This window comes from Erinaceus europaeus, chromosome 12, assembly GCF_950295315.1.
Source record: "Erinaceus europaeus chromosome 12, mEriEur2.1, whole genome shotgun sequence".
Lineage (NCBI taxonomy): Eukaryota > Metazoa > Chordata > Mammalia > Eulipotyphla > Erinaceidae > Erinaceus > Erinaceus europaeus.
In genome coordinates, this window is record NC_080173.1 from 79,065,873 (window position 1) to 79,082,752 (window position 16,880).

Below are 16,880 nucleotides of genomic sequence, written 5' to 3' on the forward strand. Positions count from 1 at the left end.
GTGCTCTGGTAAAAAGTAATAATAAAGGGGTCCAGCAGTAGTGTAGTGGGTTAAGCACACATGGCACGAAGTACAAGGACCGGTGTAAGGATCCTGGGTTGAGCCCCTGGCCCCCCACCTGCAGGGGAGTTACTTCACAGGTGGTGAAGCAGGTCTGCAAGCATCTGTCTTTCTCTCTTCCTCTCTGTCTTCCCCACCTCTCTTGATTTCTGTCTGTCCTATCCAACAACAGCAATAACTACAACAACAAAGGCAACAAAATGGCAAAAATGGCCTCCAGGAGCAGTGGATTCATAGTGCAGGCACTGAGCCCCAGCGATAACCCTGGAGGCCAGTAATTATAATAATATCTTTTGAGTCAAGGGCTTTAGGTCTTATTTGTTTGTTTGTTTTAGTGTCTTACGTCCTTGGACTAAATGGTCTACCTGCAATGTCACTGACTCTGCTTATTAGCATTAAACTTATATACCAGTGACTTAGACCTCCTCACACACCATCCCCAGTGCCCCACCATTTTGTCAACACTTGTGCTGTTCGCAGTTGATTAGGTGGGAGCTCCAGGATCTCCCTCTTCCCAAGCATCTACTGACTTCTGGAGTTGGGTGCTCAGGAAGCAAAGGTGCCCTGGGGTATCGGGGAGGAAGGCCACAGGAAGCCGGTGGTGAACTCGGCCAGAGCTGGGAGAATGGGCTGAATGTAAACCAGTCAGGAGGCAGTCGGCCCTCCAGGTCCATGCTATTCCTTGCTCACCACAGTAGCTTAGGCCTGACGATCAAAAAAGGACAGTGAACTCACAAGGAGGTACTTAACTTGGAGAATAAGTTACCAGCAGACTCCTGTGATTAAACGTGGCATCAGAAAGGGGAGTGAGGGTGCTCAAAGAATAGAAGAAAGTGCGAGCAGAAATCAGGAATTTCTGGTTTTAAAAATGTACCCTTCTGGTGATCTGAGCAGTTAGATTTAATCTGTTTACATTGGATGGTAATAAAAGGAAATGGGACCAGCTGCAGACCTCCTTACTGTGACAACAGTAACCTTTTATTATTCCATCAAACTCCAAGAGGAAATAGCTTAAACATCTGCAGCTTTTGGACAGAATTCACACACTCAGAAATCCAGCCTGCATGCTACTGCTAAATGACTTACTCTATTCTTTAAGCTGAGAGTCAACTCTTTGGGGAGCTGGGCAGTGTGAAGGGAGACACCAGCTTGAGCTGAAATTCCAGCACCTATTATCTGAATATGAGCACATGTACAGAGCAGCTATAGGCTAGGTCGGAGGCAGCCCTATAGGAAAGAAAAAAAGTGGGGGAAGCTCCAGGCTTTTACTATCCCCCTCTGGTATTCAGCTCTCATTAAAAACTACAGGAGGATCAAGAACTGAGGTGGCAGGTCTCTCCTCTGTGGTGGGAGCAGTCTCACTGGGCAGGGCTGAGTGGAGTGGTCACCTGCAGGTGGGGTGGGGACATCTACATTGTCTCCCTGTGCAGCTCCCCAAGCACCAGCTTCAGAATGTTATGTGAGGCCTTCTCAGGCACTGAGCCTGTCAGACTGACCAAGATGAGTTTGTTGGAAAATCATGGAGCGAGCAATTTCCTTTTACCACTTAGAATCTGTGTTTCAAATTTCATGAGTCTTATCCAGATGTAGATGGTAGTGTTTTTGTTGTTTTGGTATCATGAATCACTTTTGTGCATACATGAAAAGGAATGCACAAGCAAAACAACTAGGTTAAGATATTATTAAGGGGGGGGTTGGGCAGTAGCACAGCGGGTTAAGTGCACATGGTACAAAGCACAAAGACCAGTGAAAGGATCCCGGTTCGAGCCCTGGCTCCCCACCTGCAGGGAAGTTGCTTCATAGGCGGTGAAGCAGGTCTGCAGGTGTCTGTCTTTCTCTCCTCCTCTCTATCTTCCCCTCCTCTCTTGATTTCTGTCTGTCTTATTCAACAACAACAATAACTGCAACAACAATAAAACAAGAGCAACAAAAGAAAATAAATAATAAAAAATTTTTTAAATGATATTATTGTGGTCCAGGAGGTGGCACAATGGTAAAGCTTTGGACTCTCAAGTATGGGTTGCGAGTTCGATCCTCAGCAGCACATGTGCCAGAGTGATGTCTGGTTCTTTCTCTCTCCTCCTGTCTTTCTCATAAATAAATAAAATCTTTTAAAAAATGATATTTTTAAGGGACTGGGGAGATTTCATGATGATCATGCAAGTTTCATACCTGAGGCTCTGAAGTCTCAGGTTCAGTCCCGAGCACCACCATAAGCTGGAGCTGAGCAGTGCTCTGGTAAAAATAAATAGGTTCTTCTTCTTCTAGCGTTTGCCCTTCTTCCGTAGCCAGTCAACAGCGTCAGGTTGAGCCTGATGTAAAGTTTCGAGGCCTCCTTTGAATCTGGAGAGGTGGCAGTCGTTGACTATGTGGGTCATAGTCTGTCTGTAGCCGCAGGGGCAATTCGGGTCGTCTCTGGCTCCCCAGCGAAGGAACATAGCGGCACACCAGCCATGGCCTGTTGGATAGCGATTGAGGAGGGCCCAATCATAACGTGCTAGGTCAAAGCCGGGTTGACGCTTGCAGGGGTCTGTGATGAGGTGTTTGTTCTTTACCTCAACTGACTGCCAACTCTGTTTCCAAGAGACTGGAACAGAGAAGTTCAGTGTAGGTAAATAGGTAGAAGTAGTCAAATCTCATCACATTCAGAGTTCAGCTTTTCTGAATTACTTTTACACAGAACAGTTTCTTATGTTGAGAGCCAGCGTGTAGCTCAGTGTTTGAACACACGTTTGGCATGTATGAGGCTTTGGATTTAATCCTCAGCGCCCCCATCCTCCAAATAGAAAAGCTTTTTATTTTATTTGTTTTTTAAAAAAAATTTTGTTTAATCTTTATTTATTGGATAGAGACAGCCAGAAATTGAGAGAGGAGGAGGAGATAGAGAGGGAGAGAGGCAGAGAGAGACATTTGCAGCCCTGCTTCACTGCTTGTGAAGCTTCTTCCCTGCAGGTGGGGACTGGAGGCTCGAACCTTGGTCCTTGCGCACTGTAATGTGTGCTCAACCAGGTGTGCCCCCACCTGGCTCCAAGCTTTTTATTTTAAAGTCATTTTAGATTCATAAGAAGTTTCAGAGTCTGGAGAGACCCTGTATACCCGCCTCCCAGCTTCCCTCAGTGATAACAATTAGCAAAACTAAATGACATCCTCCAAACTAGGAAATCAACTCTTCAGCCATATTTAGTTGGGTCTGCATGGCTGCATTCCCATGCAGTGCTGTGTTCCAAACACCCTCAGTGCCGGGGAGGTGTCATTTCTTAAGTGTTCCAGCTGCTATCTCTGGGATTTTCTGTTACACCATTGGCACCCAGGAACCTCAGTATTTTTTTGTTATCTTTTTTTTTTAATGTGCTGTTTTAATTAGTTGAAAGTGAATCTGACTGCATAAGTCAAGCTCAGTGCTTTATTTTAATCCTCTAAGATGTATTATTTAAATCATAGGAGAGCTTCATATGATTGGGAGAGGCAAGCTGAAGTTCAGCTCCAGAGTCCACATTACCAGCAATCTAGCTGGGATCTGAGCTAGCTTCCCAGCAGCTATTTCTACTCATCAAGATGAGGAAATTTAACATTAATTAATTAAAGTGCTATTATCTAATTGACAGACTTTATTCAAATTTCACAATGTAGCCTTTTTTTAAGATTTAAAAAATATTTACTTATTTCCTTTTTGTTGTCCTTGTTTTTGTTGTTGTTGTAGTTATTGATGTTGTCATTGTTAGATAGGACAGAGAGAAATGGAGAGAGGAGAAGAAGACAAAGAGAGGGAGAGAAAGATAGACACCTGCAGACCTGCTTCACCACCTGTGAAGTGATCCCCTGCAGGTGGGGAGTCGGGAGCTCGAACCGGGATCCTTCCGCCGGTCCTTGCGCTTTGAGCCACCTGCACTTTACCCGCTGCTCTACCGCCCAACTCCCTGCCATTTGTTTATTTTATTTGTTGCCAACAAGGCATCACTGGAGCTCAGTGCTTGCATGATGACTTCACTGCTCTAGGTGGACACTTACCCTCCCTACACCCACCCCCACCCAACATTTTCTTTTCATTTTTCTGATAGAGACAAGAGAGGAGAGAGAGGAGAAAGAGAGATACATGCAGCACTGTACTATTGATCATGAAACTAACCCCCTGGAGGTAGGGACCAGGGTTTGACCCTGGATCCTTGCATGCAATAATATGTGAGCTCTACTGGGTACACCACCACCAGCCAATAAAATCATTTCTAAAGTGACAAGTTAAAACCACTATTATCTAGAAGATAAGTGAATAGTTTACTCAGTGAAAGAAAGTGTAAATAAAGTAATACTTATGCTGATTATATTTTAAGTAGTAAAACTAATGAGAATCTGGACATAGTGGCCATATTCCTAATTCTAAAATTGGGATATTTTGTCTTATAAAATTAGATAAGTTAAATTGTTTGTTTAATAGTTCAGGAGCTGGGGTTGTCTCAGCTGGTAGAGCACATGCTTCATCAAGTGTGAGCCCCTGGGCTTGCGTTCCAGCATCACATGATGGCATCAGTAGTTTCCCAGCATTCATTTGGGGAACAGGGCTGTTCTAGTTTTTCACTGGTCCAAGGAAAAAAAATTAAGACTTCCCAGCCTGTCTTATCTGTCTTTCTCTGATATAAAGTCACCAACTATCTTTTTCAAGGACAGACTGCCTTTGCCATTTTCTCCTAACATTGTACTTTTGGGGGAGGTATAAAATGCTCTTTCTTTTCAGAATTTGTAAGAATAGAAAATGACAAAATAGAAAATTAGCAACCCTGTAGTATTCCCCTACTCTTCTTTTTCTTACATTTACTTCTCCATGGGGTTCAACAGAATATCATCTATTGCAGGAAAGCAATGATATAATAGAAAGAGTCCTAGTTTAGGAGATAAGGAACCTTTCTTTTTTTTTTTTTTAATAATTTATTTCTTTATTGGGGAATTAATGTTTTACATTCAACAGTAAATACAACAGTTTGTACATGCATAACATTCCCCAGTTTCCCATTTAACAATACAACCCCCACTATGTCATTCATCATCTTTCATGGACCTGTATTCTCCCCACCCACCCACCCACCCCAGAGTCTTTTACTTTGATGTAATACTCCAATTCCATTTCAGGATTTTAGAGATTTTCGTTATTTATTAATGAGAAACATAGGAGGAAAGAGAAAGAACCAGGTATCACCCTGGTACATGTGCTGCCGGGGATTGAACTCAGGACCTCATGCTTGAGTCCAATGCTTTATCCACTGCGCCACCTCCCGGACCACGATAAGGAACCTTTCTGCCTACTTCTGGTCAGGCTTTTAGAATCCTTTGAGTCTCTCTCTGGGCTTACAATATTAATGCCTACATTGAGGGGTTGTTTTGAGGACCAGAGAAGATGTTATTTTACAAGTAAACTTGATCCATAGCGGTCAGTAAGTGGAAGAATTGGTAAATGAAAGCTTTCAAAGCTAGACCATGAGAAAACACTTTACTAATCTTACAGTACTGGACAAATTTAAGATGCTGCTATTAAATAGAATTTAAAATGTTAAAACATTAATCACAGGATAAATAATTTCCAAATTGAAAATGCCTGTTATCAAACAGCCATAAATCTTTCACCATATAAAGCAAATAAGTGATGGTAGCAAAGCTGACTTATTTTCCACGGATTGAGATAAGTCACAGTACAGGACATAGCCTCACTTTGAGTGTTTCTTATTTGTAAGTTCCCTAACTTTGTAAACTTTTTTTTTTCCACCAGGGTTATTGCTGGGGCTCAGTGCCTGTGTGACTCCATCTTTCTCAGTGGCAATTTATCTTTTTTTTTTTTTTATTGGAGAGTTAATGGTTTACAATACAGTTGTTGTTGACACATGGGTAAAATTTCTCAGGTGTCTGCAAAGCACTCAATCCCAGCTCAGATCCCTTTCTGCCATCATGTGCCAGGACCACAAAACTCTCCCACGCAACCATTTCCCTCCCTTCCTTCCCTAGAATCCCTTACTTTGTGTTTCCCTTATCTTTTGTGCTAGAGGCTTAGTGATAAAGATAAAGCTAGAGATAGAGAGGGGGGGGGGGAAGGAGATGAAAAGTGAGTAGGAGAAACACTTGTAGCACTGTTCCACTGCTCATGGAGTCCCCGTTCCCCCCCCCGCCCCCCCCTCTGGCAGGGACTGGGGGCTTGTACCTACAACATTGCATATGCTAGCAAGTGTCCTCTACACCAGGCACACCACCTCCCATAAACAAGGGGAGAACTTTGGAGGGATATTTTTATTTGAAACGGCTTGGAATTTTTCAAAGATGGCAGAAGTATAGATTTTCTTCTCTTTCTTTCCTTTATAGCCAAAGAAGCCCAAAGTCCCGGATAATCCATTTCATGGCATTGTATCCAAGTGTTTTGAGCCTCACCTCTATGTGTATATTGAGTCCCAGGACAAGTAAGTGATGGACATTTGACTATTTCCTACTGTACCTCTCCTTCCTCTGGTCAAGGTTGGGCTTCAGACAGGGTGCAACTCCTTCCAGAGATCCAAGAAAGGACTAGACATGACTGTGACTCTCCCTGAAACCTGTTATTTTTATATATTTTGAGTATTACCCCTTATTGTATCTATAAATCTCAGAAACCTGAGATGGGTTCTAATAAAGGTCCCAGATGGGTCCCAGTTGCCTGTCCTAAGTGAGCCTACAAGACCTTACAGTGTCAGGCACTGGAAAACAGAGGAAGCTAAAATTTTAACATATACATTTTTAAATATTTTTAAAATTTATTATTGAATAGAGACAGAGAAATTGAGAGGGAAGGGGTAATGGAGGGGGAAGAGGACACCTGCAGACCTGCTACAACACTCGTGAAACTTTCCCCCTGCAGGTGGGAACGAGGGGCTTGAACCCAGGACCTTGCACACTGTAATGTTTGTGGTTAACCAGGTGCGCTACCACCTGGCCCCCTTAACATATACATTTTCAAATACAACTTATCTAACTTTAAATTTTGAAATAATTTAGATATATGGAAACCAAATGAAAGAAACACATATGCCCTTCCCCCAGGAAATGTCAAAATCTTACATAAGCAGGCCTGTCAAAATCAGGAAGGAAACATTGCCCCATGAATACCCTTATTCTTGTCAGAATCATTCACACATTTATTTGTCAGGTCTCTTTAGTTTCCCCGCTTAATATGAAATAGCTCCTTTGTCATTGTCTCCCATGGCCTGGACCCTGTTAGAGTATTGGCTGAATTCACTTATTTTTTTTTTTTTACCAGAACACAGCTCCACTCTGGCTCTGGGTAATGCTGGGGATTGAACCTGGAACCTTTCGGGTACAAGTCCTATGTGCTGCCATTGCACTCTCTCTTAGCCTTGGTTGATTTTTTGTGTCATGCATACCCTCAGTTTTGGTCTGTCCAATGTTTCCTCTTAATTAAATCTGGCGTATGCATTTCCACAAGAAAAGCATAGAGCTGAGCTTGTATCCTTGTCAGGACACCCTGTCAGAAGGCACATCATCTTGATTTGTTTCAGCCTTCTTGATGGGAACTTGATCACTTGCTAAAAGTGGTGTCTGCCTGTGTTCTCCACTCTGCAGTTACTGTTTTTCTCTGTAGTCTTAAACTGTCTTGCACGTGTATACTTTGGAACTATGTGGATATCCTGTCTCTCATCCTACTTTGCCTACTCATTTTGACATCCCTTGATGACTGTCGCCTAACACAGCTATCAGCATTATGAATGCCAAATGCTGATGGCCTGTTTCCTTCATTTCTTCTGTATTCACTAGTTGGGGGCTCTTCTGTAAGGAAGAACACCCTCTTCTGCACCATCTGCTTCTGGGCTTACTGATGTCATTATGGATTTGAGTGATTTTATGGATGGTTATACATATACTACAACTTGCTTTTCACAAACTCAGGGGCTCCGGAAGGTTTTCACAGAGCAGCTCAATGTAGCCAGGTCTCTGCACAGGCAGAGTCTGTTCATATCCGATCTCCATCACTTGTGTAAAGGAGGATCCTCCTTTTCCCTGCATCTCCACCTGCAGTCTGTGGAACTGAAGATGACCCTTGCTCCCTGGGAGGAAGGTTTTGGACAAGCCAGACTAGAGCCAGGCTGGCCTGTGCTCAGAGAGGAGACCTCGTAGCCTCCAGGAGTACTTGGCTCTCCAGGTAGTTGTGCACCTGGGGAAGTTACTGAGGGGAGTTCTCCAGGAAAGTGGCTAGGTCCTAAAGCCCAGTCCTTTCCCCTTCTTCTTAAAAACAGCCCCTTTCTTTCTTTCTTTCTTTCTTCCTTCCTTCCTTCCTTCCTTCCTTCCTTTCTTTCTTTCTTTCTTTCTTTCTTTCTTTCTTTCTTTCTTTCTTTCTTTCTTTCTTTCTTTCTTTCTTTCTTTTAAGCATATTGTTGTTTCCAGATGTTCTAGAGGTAAACCATAAGCTTCAGAGTCTTTCAGTGAAATCATTACATGGAACAACATTATTACAGACATGCTTGATTTTATAGATTACTTCTTTTCCTCCTGATCACAAAATACTTAAGATTCTAGAAAATGACTTTATAAGGGCTGGGTGGTGGCACATGTGGTTGCGTGCACACTTTACAGTGCACGGGCCCAAGTTCAAGTCCCTGGTCTCCACTTGCCAAGAGGAAGCTTCACGAATAGTAAAATAGTACTACAGGTCTCTCTCTCTCTCAAGACTTTATAAAGGAACTTCTAAATTACAAACAAACAACAACAAAACCCAGTGCCTCCTTACCACACTCAAAAGATTGCCTTGACATTTCTTGTCAAGTAAAACCAGTTTGCTTCCTGTTCTCGGTTCATTATCTATGTTCCGCAGACACGCAGAGGGCAGTAGCCAATTTGTAGCCATCTTGTTTTCCGCATCAGAAAGTTTTCTTGGGCTGAGATATACCTCACCCAGTAGAGCATGTGGCTTTATGTGTAAGACCCTGGGTTCAAGTTGCAACACCATACAGGTGAAGTACTTAGGAAGCTCTGTGGATGGTGGGAAGGTGCTGTGGTATCTTTTTTGGTCTGTTTCTCTCCCTCTCTTTCTACCTATATACCTACCTAACTACCTGCCTCCCTAAATAGAAAAAGAAGACTTGGGTTGAGGAGGGCCACTAAGCAGGATCACACATGTATAAGGCCCTGAATTCATTATTTAGTGATGCCTCACTAAAAAAAAAAAAAAAAAAAAAGTGTTATCTCACAAGATTAGTAAGACACCCTCCTGTGGAAGTTGGGAAAGAGTCCATTTGCCTCTTACAGTAGTAGGTCAGTAGAACATCTGCTTCTGCATGGCTATTTCTGGGCAGTATTCCTAGCAGTTCAGATACTTGTTTTCAAAAAGGCTTACGGGCTCAGGGAAGGAGCTTATCAGTCTTACCTGGCATGTGTGAAACTCTGAATTTGATCCCCAGCATCACTTGATCACAGGAAGGAGAACTCTGCACCTGGTGAAGCAATGCTTCTCCCCCAATCTCTCCCTCTCCCTCTCCATGTGTGTGTGAGTATGAGTGTGAGTGTGTGTGTGTGAGTATGTGTGTGTGTGTGTGTGTGTGTGTCTGAAATGGGTTAGCTTCCCCCCTCCCTTTATTCAGACATAAAAGGGGAGAGAAACCACAGGCCCAGAGTTTTTCTCATGGCATGGTAGCTTCTTTGTGGTGCCAGGACTCAAACCTGGGAAGTGCAAGTACCTCTCTCCTACCTCTCCAGCTCTTTCTCATTCTAAAGAAAAAAAAAGTTGGACAAGAAGGTGGCTCAGTATAACATGAACTCATGACTACCTAGCCCAGATTTGAGCTGCAGCATCTTATCAAAAAACAAATAAGCAAAAATTTGTAAAACAAAATGAAACAAAAAAATAGGTGGCCCCAGTCTTTAAAATACATATTTGATATGACCACATTCTTTCCCAGGACCTACCTGGTCTAAAGAGACATTTTTCTGAATTCTTAGAATTCTGGTATCCCATCTTCCCGTGGTCTTGGTTCACACAAAGTCTGCTCATTGTTCATGAAGCTTTGGCACAGCACCAAGCCTGCCTTCCTCAGGGACTCTCTGTTTCTCTATGAAAAATGAAGTGCTGGCCACTCACCCTGTACTGGCCCCGCCGAGCTGTTTCCACAGCGCTGGGAAGCAGCGGAAGCTCCTCAGAGGAGCATTGTGTAGGTTGTGCCGTGGCAGCTCCAGAATAAGCAGCAGAAGCTTGAGGTAGAAAAGACAATTCAAGAAGTCCATTTTCTTGTCTGTTAAAAAGGAGAATCAAGACAAAGTGATGCCTAAAGCAATGGTTACTAACGTGTGTGTGTGTGTGTGTGTGTGTGTGTGTGTGTGTGGTGTCAGTCGTGTAATCTTTTGAGGTCCTGCTAAAAGCCACAATGTAGTCCTCTAGTCCACAAATCCATATACCCTATATTATTTATTTATATATTTATTTTGATCTTTAATTATTGCATAGAGAGAGCAAGAAATTGAGAGGAGATAGGGAGGGAGAGAGACAGAGAGACACCTGCGAGTACTGCTTCACCACTCGTGAAGCTTTACCCCTGCAGATGGGGACCAGGGGCTTAAACCCAGGTCCTTGTGCACTATAACGTGTGCTCAACCAGGTGTGCCACCACCTGCTCCCCCACGTCATTTTTTTAAATAAATTGATTAACTTGTGTGTGTGTGTGTGTGTGTGTGTGAGAGAGAGAGAGAGAGAGAGAGAGAGGAGAGCACAGAGAATACCCAGAGCATATATGTTGCCTGGGATTGAACTCAGGGCCTCATGCTTGAGAGTCCACCCCTTTGTCCTTTGTGCTTCCCCTGAGCTGCAGTCCACATGCTATTTTTCATATTTCAAGGGGGTTCTAGGAAACCCTTCCTCTCTTAAGCCAAAGAATCTTAAGGATGTGAAAGAAACTCATTGGGAATAGGGGGAGTGATTTCATACAAATCACTATTCTTGCTTTAACTAAGACTCCAGAATCTGCATGGGAGGAAAATCTTTGGCCATTCACAGGCTGCCAGGTGACAGAGACCCAGTACTGTGTAATTGAGTGTGGGCCTGGGTGTGAGGCTGCCTGAATTTGAATCAGAGTTCCAACACAGCACCTATTCTCACTGTGTTTTGTCCATTCTCAAGTTAATACTGGCCACACCCCATGCTACATGGTGAGGATGAAATGCAGTGATACGTTGGCACTTCACAGACGTTCTGAGCACTCAGAAGCCGTTTCTGCCCCCACCCTCCCTGTGATCTTCTTGTTCAGGACTCAGGTGCTTGGGTGGCCTAGGCAGTATCATCGTCTTTCTGTTGTGTCTGGCATGGGGTCCACCCTCTCATCTCCCCAGCCTCCTGTCTACCCAGGGAAAGTTCTGGCAGCACCTGCCCCAGCCCAAAGCCAAACCACAACAGAGAGCCGGTACTCACGGAGGAGGCAGGGAGAGCAGATGTTACTGAAGCCACTTTAGAAAGTTGGGCTAAGCCTTCTTCCCAAGCTTGAACTGGTTTTTTTCATTTCACTTGATGTTTAAGGAGAAAGTATGTATCTCTCCCGCTCTAGTGCGAGGGGTTTCTTTGGTTGGCTTCTGCACAACACTCCACTGGGTGATATTCTCAGTCAAAGAGCTGATAAGTGACCCATCCTCACCCCCATAGATAACTACTATAGTTCTTCCACGGACTTTGATATAGGTTGACTTTTTTTCCCCCACATTTGTATGTTCAGTTCTCTATATTCAATTCTCTTTATATGAATGAAACCATTCTGTAGTTGTTTTTTACCTCCTTACTAGCTTTGAAATGGGAGGTAGATGAGTACATATTCTTATTCTGTTTTTAGGGGGAATTAGATGAGTGACCAACATGAAAACACTTCCAAACCAGCCCTGTTGTTTGACACTATAGATAGAATCTCTATAAGAAGACTCAAGTGTTAAGCAACAAGAGCAACAAAAGGGAAAAAAATAAAGACTCAAGTGAAACCTTTTGTTTTCTTTTTCTTTCTTTTTTTCCCACCAGGATTATCACTGCGGCTCCATGCCTGTATAGTTCCATTGCCCCCAGTAGTGTGTGTGTGTGTGTGTGTGTCCATCCCTCCCTCTCTTGTTTTGATTATGAGAGACTGGGAGGGGAGAGAGACTGGATGGAGAGGGACATAGGGAGGAGAGACCACTGCACTGCCCCCACTACTCGTGAAGTTTCCCCCATATGGGTGTTTCCATGTAGTGGCTGGGGGCTTCACACCTGGTAAAGTGTGTGCTATGCCAGGTAAGCTCTCTCCTGGCCCCTACTTTTTGCCTTCTGTTACATTCTCTCTTCCACTGCACTTGTGCCCACTTCCCTCTCTCTCCCTTCCCTCCACTTCCTTGTAGCACTTAGATACAGAGTGTGGAGGCTGTTCACCTGAGCATACACAGGGCACCAATATAATAGAGAGATTAAGCTCTACATGTAAGCTTGAGAGCTGGTCCTAGAGGGAGCAGAAATAGCACAAACTCATCCCTCCTGTTGGCAAGCTTATGACAACTTACACTAAATGGAAGAGTCTACTACTAGATAGCAAGTCAGACCTTTCTGTCTCTTCACCTCATCCAATGTGACTGATCAAGGACATTTCTGAAGTCACCACAGAGTAGTGAGAAGGGAGCAATTGCTGGTGCCCATTGTGCTTAGCAGAGAAGAAACGTGGATGTTTCCTGAATATCTGGCGTCCTTACACTGTAAAGTCTTAAAAGGAAGTCAGGTACCAGTGTGTTACAGCTGACAGTGTGAGCTGTCTGAGTGCTGAAGGCTCAGTGAAGAGGTGGTGGCGGGCGTTGATGGGCAGAGGAGGCACCCAGGCAGAGAGGGTTAAGGCCGTTGTGTGGGTGTGTGTTTGGGGGGAGAGGGGGCAGCATGCCAGGAAGAGGTGGTGAGGAGATTGGCTGCCCAGTTCTCTGCTTGCTTTCTGGCCACCCCCACAGTCAAACGCTGGGTCTAGTCCTGCAGTTCTTTGAGTGCTGGGTGGCTGCATCTGGATGTAATAAGCTTTCAGTAACAAAAGCTGTTGAGTAAAATGTCAATTTTCTCCTCTGCTTGCTAATTGAGGCAGTGTGTGGTTCTTGCCTTTTTCTTCCTGACTGTTATATAAATATATTTTGAAAGCACAGCTGGATTCCTGTAGCCTTCGCATATGACTAAATTGGAAAACGTCAAGGGCACCGAGACCCCTCCCATTTCCCATACAGCACAGCTGTGCAGGGGAGAGTGACTCTAGCCCTGCACGAGGCTGAGAGGTGATGATTCTGTGACCCAGGCAGTGCCCTGATGGCAGATGAGAGGGAATTGTAGCCCACGTCACTACAGGCCGGGGACAAGACTACAGCTGCTCGCACCCTATCTTTCTCCCATGCAGTTTTGCGCCTTTGATTGTGGACATTTTGGGAATACTGCATTAGAGGAGAAAGGCACTAGAATATTTCCTTATAATTTCTCTTCATCTAGGCATCTATCTGTGGGATCATTTTAGGTTAACGATACTTAAGTCTTGGCCAAAATCATAGCTCTTTTGCATTAGGAAGCAGTGGGGTTGTGTGGTTCAAGGAGTGAGGTTTGGATTCAGGCTGCTTGGTTTGAATCCAGGCTCTGTCACTTTCATGCTATATGACCTCAGACAAGGTCTTTTCTTGCATCTTGCTCTTTGAAAAGAAGGATAGTGATAGCACCTCCTTCAAAAGATCTTTGTGAAGAAGATAGGTGAAGCACAAAGAGAGGATGCTTATAAAGTGCTGCCATAGTGCCTGGCTCATCATGAATGTTCAGAAGATGACCACTCATTGTTAACTGGGTTTCCATTTGTGGAAAAGAGTCATGATGCTAACAGAATAGCAGGATCAGGGAGCCGGGTGGTAGCACAGCAGATAAGCGCAGGTGACACAAAGCACAGGGACCGGCGTAAGGATCCCGGTTCGAGCCCCGGGCTCCCCACCTGCAGGGGAGTCGCTTCACAGGTGGTGAAGCAGGTCTGCAGGTGTCTGTCTTTCTCTCCCCCTCTCTGTCTTCCCCTCCTCCATTTCTCTCTGTCCTACCCAACAATAATAACCTCAGCAACAATAAATCAAGGGCAACAAAAGGGAAAATAAATAATTAAAAAAGACAGTGAATACAATAGTTTGCACATGCATACCATTTCTCAGTTTTGCACATAACAATCCAACCCCACTAGGTCCTCTGTCATACTTTTTGGACCTGTACTCTCCCCCTCACCCAAACCAGAGTCTTTTACTTTGGTGCAATACACCAACTCCAGTTCAGGTTCTACTTGTGTTTTCTCTTCTGATCTTGCTTTTCACCTTCTGCCTGTGAGTGAGATCATCCCATATTCATCCTTCTGTTTCTGACTTATTTCACTTAACATGATTTCTTCAAGCTCCAACCAAGATGGGCTAATAACAGTGAAGTCGCTGTTTTTAATAGCTGAGTAATATTCCATTGTGTATATATACCACAACTTGCGCAGCCACTCATCTGTTGTTGGACACCTTCATCTGTTGTTGCTTCCTGGTTTTGGCTATTACAAATTGTGGTGCTAAGAACATAGGTATACACAAACCTTTTTGGATGGGTGTTTTGGGTTCCTTAGGATATATCCCCAGGAGAGGAATTGCAGGATCATAGGGTAGGTCCATTTCTAGCCTTCTGAGAGTTCTCCAGACTGCTGTCCACAGAGGTTGGACCAATTTACATTCCCACCAGTAGTGTAGGAGGGTTCCTTTGACCCCACACCCTCTCCAGCATTTGCTGCTGTTACCTTTTCTGATGTATGACATTCTCACAGGAGTGAAGTGGTATCTCATAGTTGTCTTTATTTGCATTTCTCTGACAGTCAAAGACTTGGAACATTTTCCATGGGTTTCTTGCTCTTTTGGGTCTCTTCTGTGGTGACTAGTCTGTCTGCCTCTCTTGAAATGAAATAACATCTAGGTTTTCTTCTGCCTAGAAACCTTGGAGAGCTGATAGATCGGTTTGTGACAGATTTCAAAGCCCAGGGACCACCAAAGCCCAACATGGATGAAGGGGGTGCCGTGCTCCCCAGCTGTGCTGACCTCTTTGTCTACTACAAGAAGTGCATGGTGCAGTGCTCACAGCTTAGTACCGGGGAGCCAATGATTGCACTGACCACCATTTTCCAGAAGTATCTTCGAGAATATGCCTGGAAAATCCTCTCTGGCAACCTGCCCAAGTGAGTCCTTTCCTCCAGGTCCATGTGGTGAAGTGAGATTCTGAAAATGCCTAAACATTGGAATCTGTAAGGAAGTTGACTCTAGAGTTGTTTAGGGAACTGCTGAAAGGACCAAAGAAGAAAACACCCATACCAAGTTCCCTGGGGCTGAGACCGTTTTCCTCACTTGTGGGACTCCACAGCCGATCAAGACCATTTGAGGAAATAACCACACTGAGTGCCAGCATAGGTCATAGGACCCAAGGAAGTCAGTCTCATTACATGTGTATTTAATTTGCATGGATACAATTATAGGTGCATGGCAAAAAGGGGGGGGTGGTTCTGGGGGGCTGGAGTGAAGGGTGGGGATAGAACTATCAAGCTGCATGGACAATTTCACCCCAGTCTCATTCAGTAAGCATATAATACTTGGTTAGAAGCCATGGGTCTGCTCTTCTCTCAGTCTGACTAGATCCCAGAGTCTCTCTTGATGGTGTGTGTACCCTGCTATGCTGGAAACAGTCTAAAGTTTAAAAATGTGGTATTTGGAAGGAAAGACATACATAGCTTAAATCCTGATTATAGTAGCATCCCTGTGGTGTTCTGAGATATTGGGCTATTGTTATTCTTGAATTGTTCAGCTAGAGTTCTCAAAAGATTTTTGCTATCGAGCATTTTTTTATTCTAGTAGTATATATATATAATCTTAAGTAATATTTTTGGGCTGGGGGAGACTCAGCTGCAGAGCATGTACTTTATAACCATGAGACTCTGGGTTCAATCCCCAGCACTGCATAAAATACAAATATAAGGGGGTCGGGCGGTGGCGCAGAGGGTTAAGCGCAAGTGGCGCAAAGCGCAGGGACTGGCGTAAGGATCCCGGTTCGAGCCCCCGGCTCCCCACCTGCAGGGGAGTCGCTTCACAGGCGGTGAAGCATGTCTGCAGGTGTCTATCTTTCTCTCCCTTTCTCTGTCTTCCCCTCCTCTCTCCATTTCTCTCTTTCCTATCCAACAACGAATTGCATCAACAAGGGCAATAATAAAAGCCACAACGAAGCTACAACAAGGGCAACAAAAGGGGGAAAAAAATGGCCTCCAGGAGCGGTGGATTCATGGTGCAGGCACCGAGCCCAGCAATAACCCTGGAGGAGGAAAAAAAAAAATTAAAAAAAAAATACAAATATAAATAAAACAGTACTTCAGAATTTCACATTTAAAAATCAATCTCATGGCCAACTCTAGCAATTCTGAAATGAGTTTCTATCATTATCACTAAAATGTGTCATGTACAGGAATTCTGAATTATTTGGAGAAAAGAAATCCCTGTGCTGGGAGCTGGGCAGTAGTACAGCAGGTTAAGCTCAGGTGGCGCAAAGCCTAAGGGTCCCGGTTCGAGCCCCGGGCTCCCCACCTGCAGGGGAGTCGCTTCACAGGCGGTGAAGCAGGTCTGCAGGTGTCTTTCTCTCCCCCTCTCTGTCTTTCCATCCTCTCTCCATTTCTCTCTGTCTTATCCAACAACAATAATAACAACAACTATAATAAACAACAAGGGCATCAAAAAGGGAAAAAAGAGAATAAATAAATAAATCATAGTCAAAGACTTCCTAATTAGTCACTTCATATCTCTTG

At 44.1% G+C, this 16,880-nt stretch overlaps 1 protein-coding gene across 6 annotated transcripts in view; it reads left to right on the top strand.

Annotated features, from left to right (window-relative positions):
- VPS53 (VPS53 subunit of GARP complex) overlaps nucleotides 1-16,880 on the top strand; it is a 190,585-nt gene that overhangs the window by 125,189 nt on the left and 48,516 nt on the right. For all 6 annotated transcript variants that reach the window (XM_060204109.1, XM_060204108.1, XM_060204106.1 and 3 more), the window contains 2 exons: nucleotides 6,400-6,494; nucleotides 15,030-15,272. In XM_060204109.1, the coding sequence (XP_060060092.1) occupies nucleotides 6,400-6,494; nucleotides 15,030-15,272 (338 nt within the window). The remainder of the gene's footprint in view (nucleotides 1-6,399; nucleotides 6,495-15,029; nucleotides 15,273-16,880) is intronic.